Source organism: Salvelinus alpinus, chromosome 3 (assembly GCF_045679555.1).
Source record: "Salvelinus alpinus chromosome 3, SLU_Salpinus.1, whole genome shotgun sequence".
Taxonomy (NCBI): domain Eukaryota; kingdom Metazoa; phylum Chordata; class Actinopteri; order Salmoniformes; family Salmonidae; genus Salvelinus; species Salvelinus alpinus.
In genome coordinates, this window is record NC_092088.1 from 46,756,678 (window position 1) to 46,769,507 (window position 12,830).

At 41.3% G+C, this 12,830-nt stretch overlaps 1 protein-coding gene across 7 annotated transcripts in view; it reads left to right on the forward strand.

The window, feature by feature from the left end:
• Positions 1 to 12,830, forward strand: part of LOC139570847 (latent-transforming growth factor beta-binding protein 1-like) — a 116,158-nt gene that overhangs the window by 81,987 nt on the left and 21,341 nt on the right. For all 7 annotated transcript variants that reach the window (XM_071393121.1, XM_071393126.1, XM_071393123.1 and 4 more), the window contains 5 exons: positions 4,408 to 4,533; positions 5,045 to 5,170; positions 7,011 to 7,136; positions 7,423 to 7,542; positions 11,440 to 11,562. In XM_071393121.1, coding sequence (XP_071249222.1) covers positions 4,408 to 4,533; positions 5,045 to 5,170; positions 7,011 to 7,136; positions 7,423 to 7,542; positions 11,440 to 11,562 — 621 coding nt within the window. The remainder of the gene's footprint in view (positions 1 to 4,407; positions 4,534 to 5,044; positions 5,171 to 7,010; positions 7,137 to 7,422; positions 7,543 to 11,439; positions 11,563 to 12,830) is intronic.

Consider the following 12,830-nt stretch of genomic DNA (forward strand, 5'->3'; position numbering starts at 1 on the left):
GGGGAGAAACCTTGACAGGAAGCAGACTCTAGAGCAGGAGGCCATCCTCCTCTGGTTGGCTGATGTCTTCCCTAAATCCAATATAAAACACAACAGTAATTTAATGTAACTGTATTTCTGAGGAGATGCCACTGTAGCATATTTGAGCAATAAAACCTCAGCCTATTGAAATTTGTACAGTAATACTTACATTCTCTGTAATTCCACCATACTGGCCTGCTGAGCTTTGAAGAAGCCCAGCCATTAATAATCGCATACATCAGGGATGCGTAATGTATTGTTAATGTGATCTGGAGCTTGCTGACATTTTGACTACCATTTCCTCAGTAACACTGTAATTCTTAAGTACTATATTCATAATATATCACCACTAATTTAATACCCCTTTAATTTCCTCTTCTTCTCATCGTTCTGAAACGGCAAACCGTTCAGTCACTGTGATTGGACAGTTGTGCAGTTTGGGCTTATATACGGAGTCCTTAAGTCTCTGGAACTATAGGTCCAGTGGCCCACTTCTGTAATATGTCTGCATATTGGTGCCTTTTGATGGGAATTAGACACTATGATTTACTTTATTCCCTACTTTTCCACTGTGTTATGTAAGGCAATTTCCCACAGCTGACCTCTTGTCGAGACTGAGTAGACCGATTGATGCACCTAGTGAGTAGGTTTTTGGATTTTACCTTTATTTTAACAGGGAGTCCCATTGAGACCAAGATCTGTTTTGCATCTTACAATTACAAATTCCACATAGGTAATACACCAGAAAATACAAAATACAAAGAGAATACAAAAAATTCAATAAAGCACATGAAAAACAATCACATTCCACAGCAAAGAGGTCCCCAATCAACACTTTTAAATCAAATCAAATCAAATTGTATTTGTCACATGCGCCGAATACAATAGGTGTAGACGTTACAGTGAAATGCTTACTTACAAGCCTATAACCGACAATGCCTTTTTTAAGAAGCGTTAACCTCTGCGAGATCGGTGCCCCCCCACGGGACGGTTGAGCTAACGTGCGCTAATATGATTAGCATGTTAGTAACAAGAACATTTCCCAGGACATAGACATATCTGATATGGGAAGAAAGCTTCAATTCTTGTTAATCTAACTGCACTGTCCAATTTACAGTAGCTATTACAGTGAAATAATACTATGCTATTGTTTGGGGAGAGTGCACAGTTTTGAACTTGAAAATGTATTAATAAACCAATTAGGCACATTTGGGCAGAGTTGATACAACATTTTGAACAGAAATACAATGATTCTTTGGATCAGTCTAAAACTTTGTACATGCAATGCTGCCATCTAGTGGCCACAATCTAAATAGAGCCTAAAGTGGAATATTACATTGTGGCCTTTCTTTTGCATTTCAAAGATGATTAAAAAGAAATATATATTCTCCTACATAAATTTCACATTGCCACAAACTGCAAAGTGTTTCCTTTCAAATGGTATCAAGAATATGCATGTCCTTGCTTCAGGTCCTGAGCTACAGGCAGTTCGATTTGGGTATGTAATTTTAGGCTATTTTTTTTTTAAAGGGTCCATTCCTTAAGAGGAAACTATTTACAAAATAAACTGAAGTAAAACATTTATAAATACATAAATAAAATAGAAAAATAAGAACATTGAAAAATAGACCACTAGGAGTCAGTGTTTTTAGATAGGAGATCCATTAGGCCTCCCTCTGTAGTAGTAGGGTCCCGATCAGTGGCGGTCGGTGCCGTTTAAAAGATGAGGGAGTACGATTATTTTTTCATGAGCATGGCCTTATTTCTATTACAGCATATTGGATGCCTATCATTCTTATTCCATTCACCCAGTTCAATGTAACAGCGACAGGTTTAGGCAACTACATGATACTCAAATTTTCCCTATACCCATCATGAGGTTGCTACAACCTAGCCTATGAATGACAGTTTACAACGTAGGTGTGTCGAAAGACAAATTTGAGGTGACAGACAGTGACACATGGACAGACAGTGACACTCAATACTGCCTTGCACATTATCGCCTGCATCTAGCTGATATAGAGTGGAATCATTAGTCCAACAGTTGCAAACAAGAGTTTCTGTTGGACAAATTCAGGTATGTTTATCCCCATTTTTTCACGTTTGCGAAACATTTTTCAGTGGAATAAATACACCCCTGATCACGCGTAGACACAGTTCAGTTTCATAGCAGCCACGTTGTATTATTTCTCGCATCTATGAGCTCTCCTCCTTTCACCTCCTTTCACCTCTTCCCTTGCGTGTGGACTTCAATGCACAACCCATCAGCTGTATGTGGCCAGGCAAAAAAAACTTTCCAAGCCAAACCACTACACACAGCCTACATTGTTGTCACCATATTAGCTAAAGTAACGTCATAGTCAGCATAGCTAATAGAACTTACGCGTTTGTAAACCTGCTACAATCATGCAGTAATGTTACAGTGTACAGTAGTAAGCAGTTACACCGGCGGGCCCCTGTGGCAATAAATTAGTAAAACCAAACGCTTACCTTGACTTGGAAGAGTTCCAGTGCTGTGTTGGAAAGTCATAGCCAGCTAGCTAACATAGCATCCCTCTGTTTCAGCAGTGTGTTTCAGTAGGCTAAATCTAGCTAGCTGCATTTGCATCTCTCTCTCTCTCTCTCTCTCTCTCTCTCTCTCTCTCTCTCTCTCTCTCTCTCTCTCTCTCTCTCTCTCTCTCTCTTGCTTCTCCTTCATTGTGGAAGAAATGAATTTGTTAAAAACTGTTGAACTACTGTCTTTCTCTCTCTTTGAGTCAACTACTCATCACATTTTATGCATTGCAGTACTAGCTAGCTGTAGCTTATGCTTTCAGTACCAGATTCATTCTCTGATCCTTTGATTGGGTGGACAACATGTCAGTTAATGCTGCAAGAGCTCTGATAGGTTGGAGGACGTCCTTCGGGAGTAGTCATAATTACTGTGTAAGTCAGTCTATGGAAGGGGGTGAGAACCAAGAGCCTCCTAGGTTTTGTATTGAAGTCATTGTACCCAGAGGCGAACGGAAGCTAGTTGTCCTCCGGCTACACCATGGTGCTACCCTACAGAGTGCTGTTGAGGCTACTGTAGACCTTATTTGCTAAATAGTGTGTTTTAATCAATTATTTGGTGACGTGATTATTATATTATATTATAAATATTATATTTAGTATAGTTTCATCTAATAAGGATAACTTTTTCCAATGTTTTACAATTTTTCTTTTTATGAAAGTAACTGAGGAGGATGGTCCTCCCTTTCCTCCTCTGAGGAGCCTGCAACTGGTCTCGATGTTACCTCTCCTTGATAGAGTAACATGCTCGATACCTGTGTATTTGAGGGAGGAGATAGGATGTTTAGCTTCAACAAAGTGAGCTGCTACTGTGCAGTCGGTATTCTTACACCTGATTGAGCTGCGGTGTTCAGCTATACATTGTTTTAACCAAGTTTCAGAGAGTACAAGAATGTCAAGGTTAGTATCTTGGACCCAAATATGCCTAACATATACATTTTTGAGTGAATATTCTGCACATTTAAAGAGATTCTCTGGTACTTTTGTATACTTTTTAGCTGTGGTCCACACAAAAGTGGTCCACACAAATTGCATATTATGTCACGTGCAGATATGTACACCACATCATTGCGCTCTCTCGCTCTGATGTGTGTGCATCTTGCTAGCTGTCACTCAAATGGGGAGGGGCTGAAGCTCATTGGCTGGAACTCGAATTGCTAGGGGGCTGGGCCACGTGGGGGAAAATGTAGGGGAAATGGCGCCACACAACTTCTAGGAAACAGTTCCTATCAAACTAGGAATTTTGCGGCTAATTGAGGTAAGACAGTAATTCTGCTCATAGATTATACATGTATGAACTAAACATTGACACATCCAGCCCAAAGCGTGAGGTTTAAAAAATGCAACATTCCGGAGCATGTCTTTAAGTTCGTCAGCTCAAGAACCTTACGAGATTTAAAGTCAGAGGGGGTTTCCAAGCTAATCAGCATTGGCTTATCAGCAGTTGTTGGTTGAGCGTGCTGAATATTTGCCAATATTTGTCATACAGAAACACATTTGCAGCCATGAATGGGAAGTTGATGACAATATCGGCTAGGGAGAGGAAAGGCCATTTGCAGGAATGGAAAATATTTGTTTATGCTGCGCATATAGAAACAGTATTTATGTATTTAATATTTGAAGAGTAGCATGAGGTTTCCTCCATGATTGTGTTCAGCATGCATACTCAAAATCCTGCTATTTGGGTCTCTCTCTCTTTCTCTCTCTTTCTCTCTCTCTCTGTCTCTTTCTCTCTCTCTTTCTCTCTCTCTCTCTCTCTTTCTCTCTCTCTTTCTCTCTCTCTCTCTTTCTCTCTCTCTCTCTTTCTCTCTCTCTCTGTCTCTCGCTCTCGGCCAGAGGTGGATGAGTGCCAGGTCAACCCTCACATCTGTGGCCAGGGGATCTGCTACAACACTGTGGAGGGTTATACCTGCATCTGTAACGACGGCTACCAGATGGATGAGACACACACCACCTGTGTAGGTAAGAAACAAGACGTCAAAGGTCACGTCCATTTATCAGATCAATGGGAATGGACTCTTTTTGTCATTTGGTCTGATTGGATTAGGTTTTCACTCTTCACATTTGCCCCAGAACATATATTAATTTAATTACATCAGTAAATGGGAATATTTTTTGATTTTATTTAACCTTTATTTAACTAGGCAAGTCAGTTAAGAACAAATTCTTATTTAGAATGATGGCCTACCCGTGTCTTATAAGCTTCTCTGAATATACTTGTGATATATAATGATTTAACTAGCCTTTCAGCATTTTGGAGGCCTCTGTTGATGTATGAATAGTTATGTCTGAATGTTGTAGATACTGTAGAATAATCATTTAGGTACCGCTTTGGTATAGTGGTGTGGTTTGAAATAAACACCGTCTATACTCATAATGCTTTAATCCACTTACATTAGTATGTCAGTATGTCTCTAAACAAGTTGACCCATGTTCCATCCCGTGACTCCTGCCTTGCTACATCGGTGGACAGATGTTGATGAATGCCTGGAGTCTGCATCACTGTGCTCCAACGGACGCTGCAAGAACACTCCCGGCAGCTTCCTGTGTGTGTGCCAACCAGGCTTCATGACAGACGAGGAGGGAACCAGTTGCATTGGTAAAGTCATTTCACACACATACCACCACACTCCCTGAGATTCAACACGTGTTGTGCACCGCAGCAGCACACATTTGGATAGCCGTTTGGGTGTTTTCATTTTTGTTGAAATCCCTAGTTATTTCCCCAGTTGTCTCCAGTATAGTTCCCCATTGGCATTATCCCCCCTCCCCGTGGAGATAGAGGCTGCATTTTAGGAGATGACCACAGCGTGGCCCATTAGGACGTCCTCCCCATCCCGGGATATAAATACTGTGAACACTGTCATTAGGTAGTTTCTGGTGTTTCTACACAGATTTTCTCTTCCACAAAATGACACAAAATTAGGTTTGCGGAGGCATAAAGCCAATGATTATTTCCCCATAACTGTACTGTAACAGTCAAACGTCTGAAAGGGAAATATGAGGATAGAATTTATCACTGTTTGCCAGGGATTTCTATGTGGATATGAGTACTTGATCTATTATTAAGAAGAGCGCAAAAACTGGCAACTTAGAGGACAATAGCCCTAAATCTTCAATAGACGGATGGAACATTGAGTGACTGGTTATACTTGAATCCAATGATGAAAACGAGACTATACTGGAGAAAAATATAAACGCAACATGTAAAGTGTTGGTCCCATGTTTCATGAGCTGAAATAAAAAAATCCCTGAAATGTTTCATACACACACAAAAAGCTTATTTCTCTAAAATGTTGTGGTTAAATTTGTTTATATCCCTGTTAGTGAGCATTTCTCCTTTGCCAATATAATCCATCCACCTGACAGGTGTGGCATATCAAGAAGTTGATTAAACAGCATATGTCTGTCTGTAATAAAGCCCTTTTGTAGGAAAAAGTCATTCTGATTGACTTGGCCTGGCTCCCCAGTGGGTGGGCCTGGCTGCCAAGTGGGTGGTGGGAGCCCACCCACCACCCATGTTGCACTCCAGTCATGTGAAATCCATAGATTAGGGCCTAGTGAATATATATTTCAATTGACTGATTTCCTTATATGAACTGTAACATCTTTGAAATTGTTGCATGTTGCGTTTATATTTTTGTTCAGTATAAAAATACATTGAAAACACTTACTTAACCAGAGGCAACACTACATGACAAGTTAAAACCGAAGGAAAGTTTGCACTCCATGTCCAGTCTGTTTCTTGCCTGTCGTCGTTTTGCTGAGTCATGCATTTACACTCTCTACTTCAAGGTGGGGGGGGATGTTTGGTTTTAGAGTCCCCTAGAGTCCCTGTTTCCTTCCTTGTTGGTTCTGTCTTTTGTAATGTCCCACAGGAAGTCCCGCCCAGGGCCCTCAGAGGAAGTTTATGTCACCTTAAGCTGGCTTTGGTCCATTTTAGGGGGCTGGGAGGGCATGAAGCAGAGACAGTCCTGGCATGAATCAGCAATGTCCATGTTATTCAGTTAAAGTCAAGGAAAGAGCGTCATGAGCTACTCTTCTAGTCCGCTGTAATGCCAGACTGTCCAAATCGTTTAGATGGATGGATATCGCATTCAGACTGGGGTACATAGACCATCACTTTAGCCTGAACTTCCGCTGCCCTTGTTGATATTGGACAGAGTAATGTCTGACATGTTTGTAAAACAGAAATGACACAGCACTAAAATAATTTGTACCCCATCACATTTCTTCAGGGTTTTGGGGATTATGCTTATGTTCTTAATGGGTTTGGGTGAGTACCAAGAAAGGAATGATTATTCTTGAAAGATTGAGTATCTTTGTTGGAGCCAAAATGCTATTCTCAAATTTCTCCTTCTCGCTCCCACCCCTGTCTTTCCCTCCCTCCCTCCCTCCCTCTCTCTCCCCTCCTCTTCCTCTCTGTATCCCTCGCTCAGATTTAAACGAGTGTCTGAACTCCCACGCTTGTCCTGAGGATGGCTTTTGTGTCAACAGTGTGGGTTCCTTCATCTGTCGGCACTGTGACAGCGGCTACAGGATGAGCCCAACAGGCCAGTGTGAAGGTATAGGAAGTGCCCTTCAACGATTTGGGTTCTATTTGGAGAGCTTTAGGGGCAGGAGAATTAGAGGGGGGTTCATGGTAAGACAAGACCATGGTTGTTCTGACATATAAACAACATGCTATGCATATAACCGACTTACACATCGCCCACACTTAAATCATTGGCCTTTTGTGGTGTTGATTCAGTGCTTGCCTCTCTCCTTGCCTCTCTCTTCCTTTCCCTCCACCTCTCTACTCTCTCTCTCACTCTCTCTCTCGCTTCTCTCTTCTCTCTCTCTCTCGAACAGATATAGATGAGTGTCTGGACATGGGTGTGTGTCCATCCGGCATGTGCGTCAACTTGCTGGGCTCTTATGAGTGTGATTCGTGTCCAGAGGGCTTCCAGGGCCAGGGAGGACAGTGTGTCGGTATGTGACTGGACATTCTCCTTCTCTCACAAATAATCAGGGGTATAGAAATTACTGGAGCGGCTTGGCTCTGAATTGAAATTCCACCAAATTCCACCTTCCACCAATTTGTGGAAAAAACAAAAGAACATTTGTTTGACAATCCATCTTTCTGTGTCTTGTGCGCTGGTGTGTTTGTGCAGGCATGTACGGTTTAAAAATAGATGTGTGCATGTGTGTGCTTTTGTGTGTACAGTATGTATGTGTGTGTGTGGGGGGGGGGGGGGACAAACCTGTTAGGTGTGTGCTTTGTCCTGGGGCATTGGCTCGTCCCCCACTCCATCTCTCTTACGCTCCGCCTTTACTACGAAGTCCAAGAGTTTCCTCAGAACCCCTGAGCCACAGTGCTGGTTCACTGCTTCTCTGTCTTCTCAAAGCCCTCACACAGACTGAAAGCAGGGGAATTGCGACACAGACTGTATTTCCGACAGGGTATTTAGTAAGATGATATCAGTATTTAGAATTTCTAATACTTCCCTGCACTGACAGTTCTAAGTGTTTACCCTGCTGTTGGTCATATACAGAATACGGTGCTGTAGCTAGGGCTGTTACGGGGACGTATTACTGCCACACCGGCGGTCACGAGTCATGATGGCAGTCAAATTCCTTGTTCCACCGTTTCCGGTAATTAGACATCTCCGAGCTCTGATGCTGCCGATGGTCATTAGTAGCCTATCAAACTTACTAACTGCCTGGTACTCTGCACTCTATTGTCCCTCTAATCACTCTGACATCAATGCAAATGAAATAGAAAATCTAATCAAACACTTCATGACAGCCCATGAGCTCATGTTGTGCAATATTTCTATAGGCTATGCAATTGCGTGAGAAAACAGAGTGATGGCCTCTATTAAAAAGAGGAGGATCCAATCAGCTTTCTATATGCTAGGCCTACTATATTTTTTTCTCAATCTTCCGAATATTAAGCACATTGCTTCTTTTTAAAACAGTAGTATAGCCTACCTGGCTGGTATGAAAATGAACCACGGGGAAAAGCGTCCTTAAGGCAAACATTGCATGCTTTGTTTTGCTACTTTTTCAAATCATACAGTAGTCGCACACCTCATGTATCCTAGCCCATAGGCCTCTATGTTTTGATAAGGCTTGAATCACAACTAAAGTTACCGCATTAATCTGCATTACAATGGGTCTAGAGCCTAACTGGCATACATATGCAGCACTTGAGTTTCAAGTTTGGGGAAGATAATTCTCACCATAAAAATGCGTCTTTATAATAATTGCATGTAGTCACTTTTGAGAATGGTGTTTTCCTGCTAATGGAACATTCGTGCTTATAGACTACTGCCGTGTGTGCATTGCTGCACTTGTAATGTGAAGAAATAGCCTAATAGTTTATCAACATTTTAAGATAAATGTTCTCATCTGTTGCTTCAGGCTCTTTGCATAAAAACAGTTTTTTTGATGCTAGTGGTTGTATTAATTTGGAATCTATCGCATCCCACAACTGTCCTGTACTATGTTTGGAATATTTATTTTACGCACAGAATAGAATAGGTGAACTTTTGTACTATGGGGATAGTACATTGACGTGGGCTAGTGCTTTTGCTGTTCATTAGGCCTACTCATCTTGTTGGCTGACGAAAAGTAAATGTGGACAGTTCTTCCAATATCTTCAATATGCACCTCGGAATTGGATAAGGATGCACGCTGTTGCGTCCCGGTGTGTCTGTCTTCACTTGTAGCCTCTGAGAAAGACCCGATCACGTGACTGAGAGCCATGTGAGTGAGAGGTGTTTCGGCACGCAGCGGGGAGAAGGGAATTATAATTATCATATTCAGATCAAGGGCATAGCACCACTGGTGCAAAAGGCATGGATTTTTTAGGGGGTTTATTGCCACACAAAGGGAATGCAGCCGGGAAATTTGAGGCATTATCAAGTGCTTGTCAAATTGTGAATGAGAGACTGTTGAAGTGTGTACAGCCTGCACAAAAAACAAAGCAGAGCTCATGCCTTTCATACAACTTAAAAATAATAATAATTAGAGTCGCATCATACGGCCTTAGAATGTATTAAAAATCAAAACGTATAGCCCAACATTTGTTACATAAATAACAAAACATTTATCATAATATAGTACCTGCAACGGAGTTCTAAGCAATATTGTCTGCTAAATTAACTAGTGTAGCCCACAGCCATATGGCATAGCCAGATCAGGGCTTAACATAATGTCACGCCCTGACCTTAGTTATCTATGTTTTCTTTATTATTTTGGTTAGGTCAGGATGTGACTAGGGTGGGTATGCTAGTTTTGTCTTGTCTAGGTTTTTTTTTTTTTTTATATCTAGGGGTTTTGTAGGTCTAGGTATATATATGTATATGGTGGCCTGATATGGTTCCCAATCAGAGGCAGCTGTTTATCGTTGTCTCTGATTGGGGACCATATTTAGGTAGCCATTTTCCCTTGGGTATTTGTGGGTTCTTGTCTATGTGTAGTTGCCTGTTCAGCACTCATTTGTATAGCTTCACGGTTCGTTTTGTTATTTTGTTAGTTTTGTTCAGTGTTCATTCTTAGAATAACAAAGAATGTACGCATACCACACTGTGCCTTGGTCTCCTGCTTTTGACGGCCGTGACACATAAGGACAACGCAGAGTGTGTTATTCTGTTCTTCTGAAATAGACTACATTTTCTTCATATCATGTTTCTTTAGACCTGTCTAAAATAAAGAATGGATTTATTGTGAAGGTGTGGGCTATTATATTACATGGATTTATTATACTTATTAAAATGTAGATGTTCCAAAGGTCTGCATCAGTGGCTTGTAGGCTACGTGTGGAAGACAGGAGATGCTAAATCTGCTTATGTTAATTAACGGTCAATTACTGTGAGACCGGCAGTTATTTGCTTGACAATCACCGGCTGACAAAATTTCATGACTGCCACAGCCCTTGCTGTAGCCACCTTCTAAAACTCACTAGCTAGATGTGGAATGCAGAGTAGGTCGCTGGGTAAAGTCTGTATTGTCAATGAGGTACATGATGCTTCACATCAGCTTTAATCCTAGCTCCAGGACATCATGTGAGCTGCCTGGGAGATCTGCAGCAGAATCAACGCACACATTCTAGGAGTGAATTTCCTACACTTTATAGACAGTATTCCACAGCCATATTATTTAACCATGAGTTTCAAGGAATAATCAAATCTCATTCCTAAACGGTTTCTGTTTAATGGACAAAGAACACAAATGCATTATTTCTGTTTACGCTCAGTACAGTATAAGTCCCGCAAATCAACCAATTAAAAAGCCACCATATGGACCCACATTTTCCTGGAAGTCGACCGCTTTCTGTTGAAACCATAGGTGCGTCACTCAGCCCTTCCAGAGAGTACATGTTGGATGTGGTGGATGGTTGACTGTGAGGTTGTGAGTAGTATTCACACAGTGTCCTGACCCAGCCAAGCCACAGTGGGTAGGCAGGGTGCAGGTCGGGACAGGAAATCATTAGTCCATGTGACACATAGGGAGACCTCAAGAGTCTCACTGGGGGGTAGTGGTGCTGCTTTAGGTCCTTAGCTAGGTCATGCCAACTTACAATGGGTCTGTTTCGTGTGGTTGTATCTTATCCAAGATAATGAGGGTTGTTTACACACATTATGATGCAGTTCCAGGTGCATTACCTTAAGCCAAGTGAAGGTTGGCGTAAAAACATTGGTTTTGAGATCCATTTAACACACAGGGAAGCATGGAAAATGAACAGTGTGCTGGAGTTTGGTTTTGGTTTTGTAATATCATATCCAACATGGCAACATGTTTAGACATTTGAGATATTAAACACATTGTAAAAAATCTTTGACTACATTTCTTTCCCCCCTTTGTTTTCTTGACTCTGCCCAGATGTAGATGAATGCCTGCACCAGTCAACTTGTGCCAATGGGAAGTGCTCCAACTTTGAGGGATATTTTGTCTGCTCGTGTAACGACGGATTCACGCTCAGCCTAGATGGACAATCATGTGAAGGTAACACCCTACTTCTAGTGCTTTATGGTTTTATGGGACTTTCAAGTGACAACTCAAAACTAGCTCTACCAAGTCCCTGAATGATCTAGAAGACTAGATTCCATTATTACTGGACGATATCATAGTTTAGAGAGAATCACCATTTTAGTCCAAACTGAATTAGCCACTGGTTAGAATCTTCCATAAAACCCATAAATGTAAACAGCATAATAGCGGCAAAGAGCGAATGCCGTAAAAGTAAGCACATATTACCTCATAATTACTTATTTGTTCGGGCACTGTTTGTATATGTGACATAATGAATGACTCTGCCTGTCTAAGACTGTCAGTTTAGCACAGCGAAGCACTTTTCCCAAACTTTTCCCACAGTGTCTTTAATGCCAGTCACAAGGCGCCTTGCTTAAGATGGAGACCTTGTAGTGCAGGTTTATAAATCATTCAGAATTGGCCTGGCAGCGCTCGACCTTTTCAGCGGACCGTAGTGCCCACAGTGAAGCTATTGGGCCCTGCTAAATAAATGATGGAATTTCAGTAATCACCCTGGGCTGTTTGGGGCAATGAAAGTATATGAAACCCTAAGAGTTGCGGTATATCAATATCTCGTCATCTTTCTCCCAATACGCCGCATCAATATCTCTCGCTGTTTACCTGGCCCACCTCTTGCACCTGAAATGAGAATAATCTTTTCCCTGCTACCTTGCTCTGGACGAAAGTGGCCATTTTAGGCCCTTTTTAGACCTAGACATGCCTCCTGTAAAACACTATGATCTGTGAACAGTACATGATACAGACAACATCTTGGTCATTATACTCTTATAGTGTGCAAATATGGAGGATGTCTAGATTCTGAGCCCACTAGCTTGTAGAGTATATTGTTTAAAACAATATGTATAAAAAATTTGCACAATAAAATAGGGTACTTTGAGATATTCCTATCAATATGTTTAATTTTTAATAAATGAATGTGAAAAATACTCCCTCTTTGAGAGCACACTGTAAGGAGTATGATGAAACCAAGATGTTGTCTGTATCATGTATGGTTCATGGATCATAGGGTCTTAGAAGAGACACGTATAGGTTTAAAACGGTCTGGAAAATTCCCACTTTCATCAGGATTTTCAAAATGTTTTTGACATTGTTTGCATGTCCAACATCCTTCCTCCCTATTATTTCTTAAGTTAATAGATTCTCTATAGATTCTCTATGGTGTGGACAGCACTAGCATTCAAGGTGCGGTAGAAAGGCCTACATCATTGACAATACTTTGA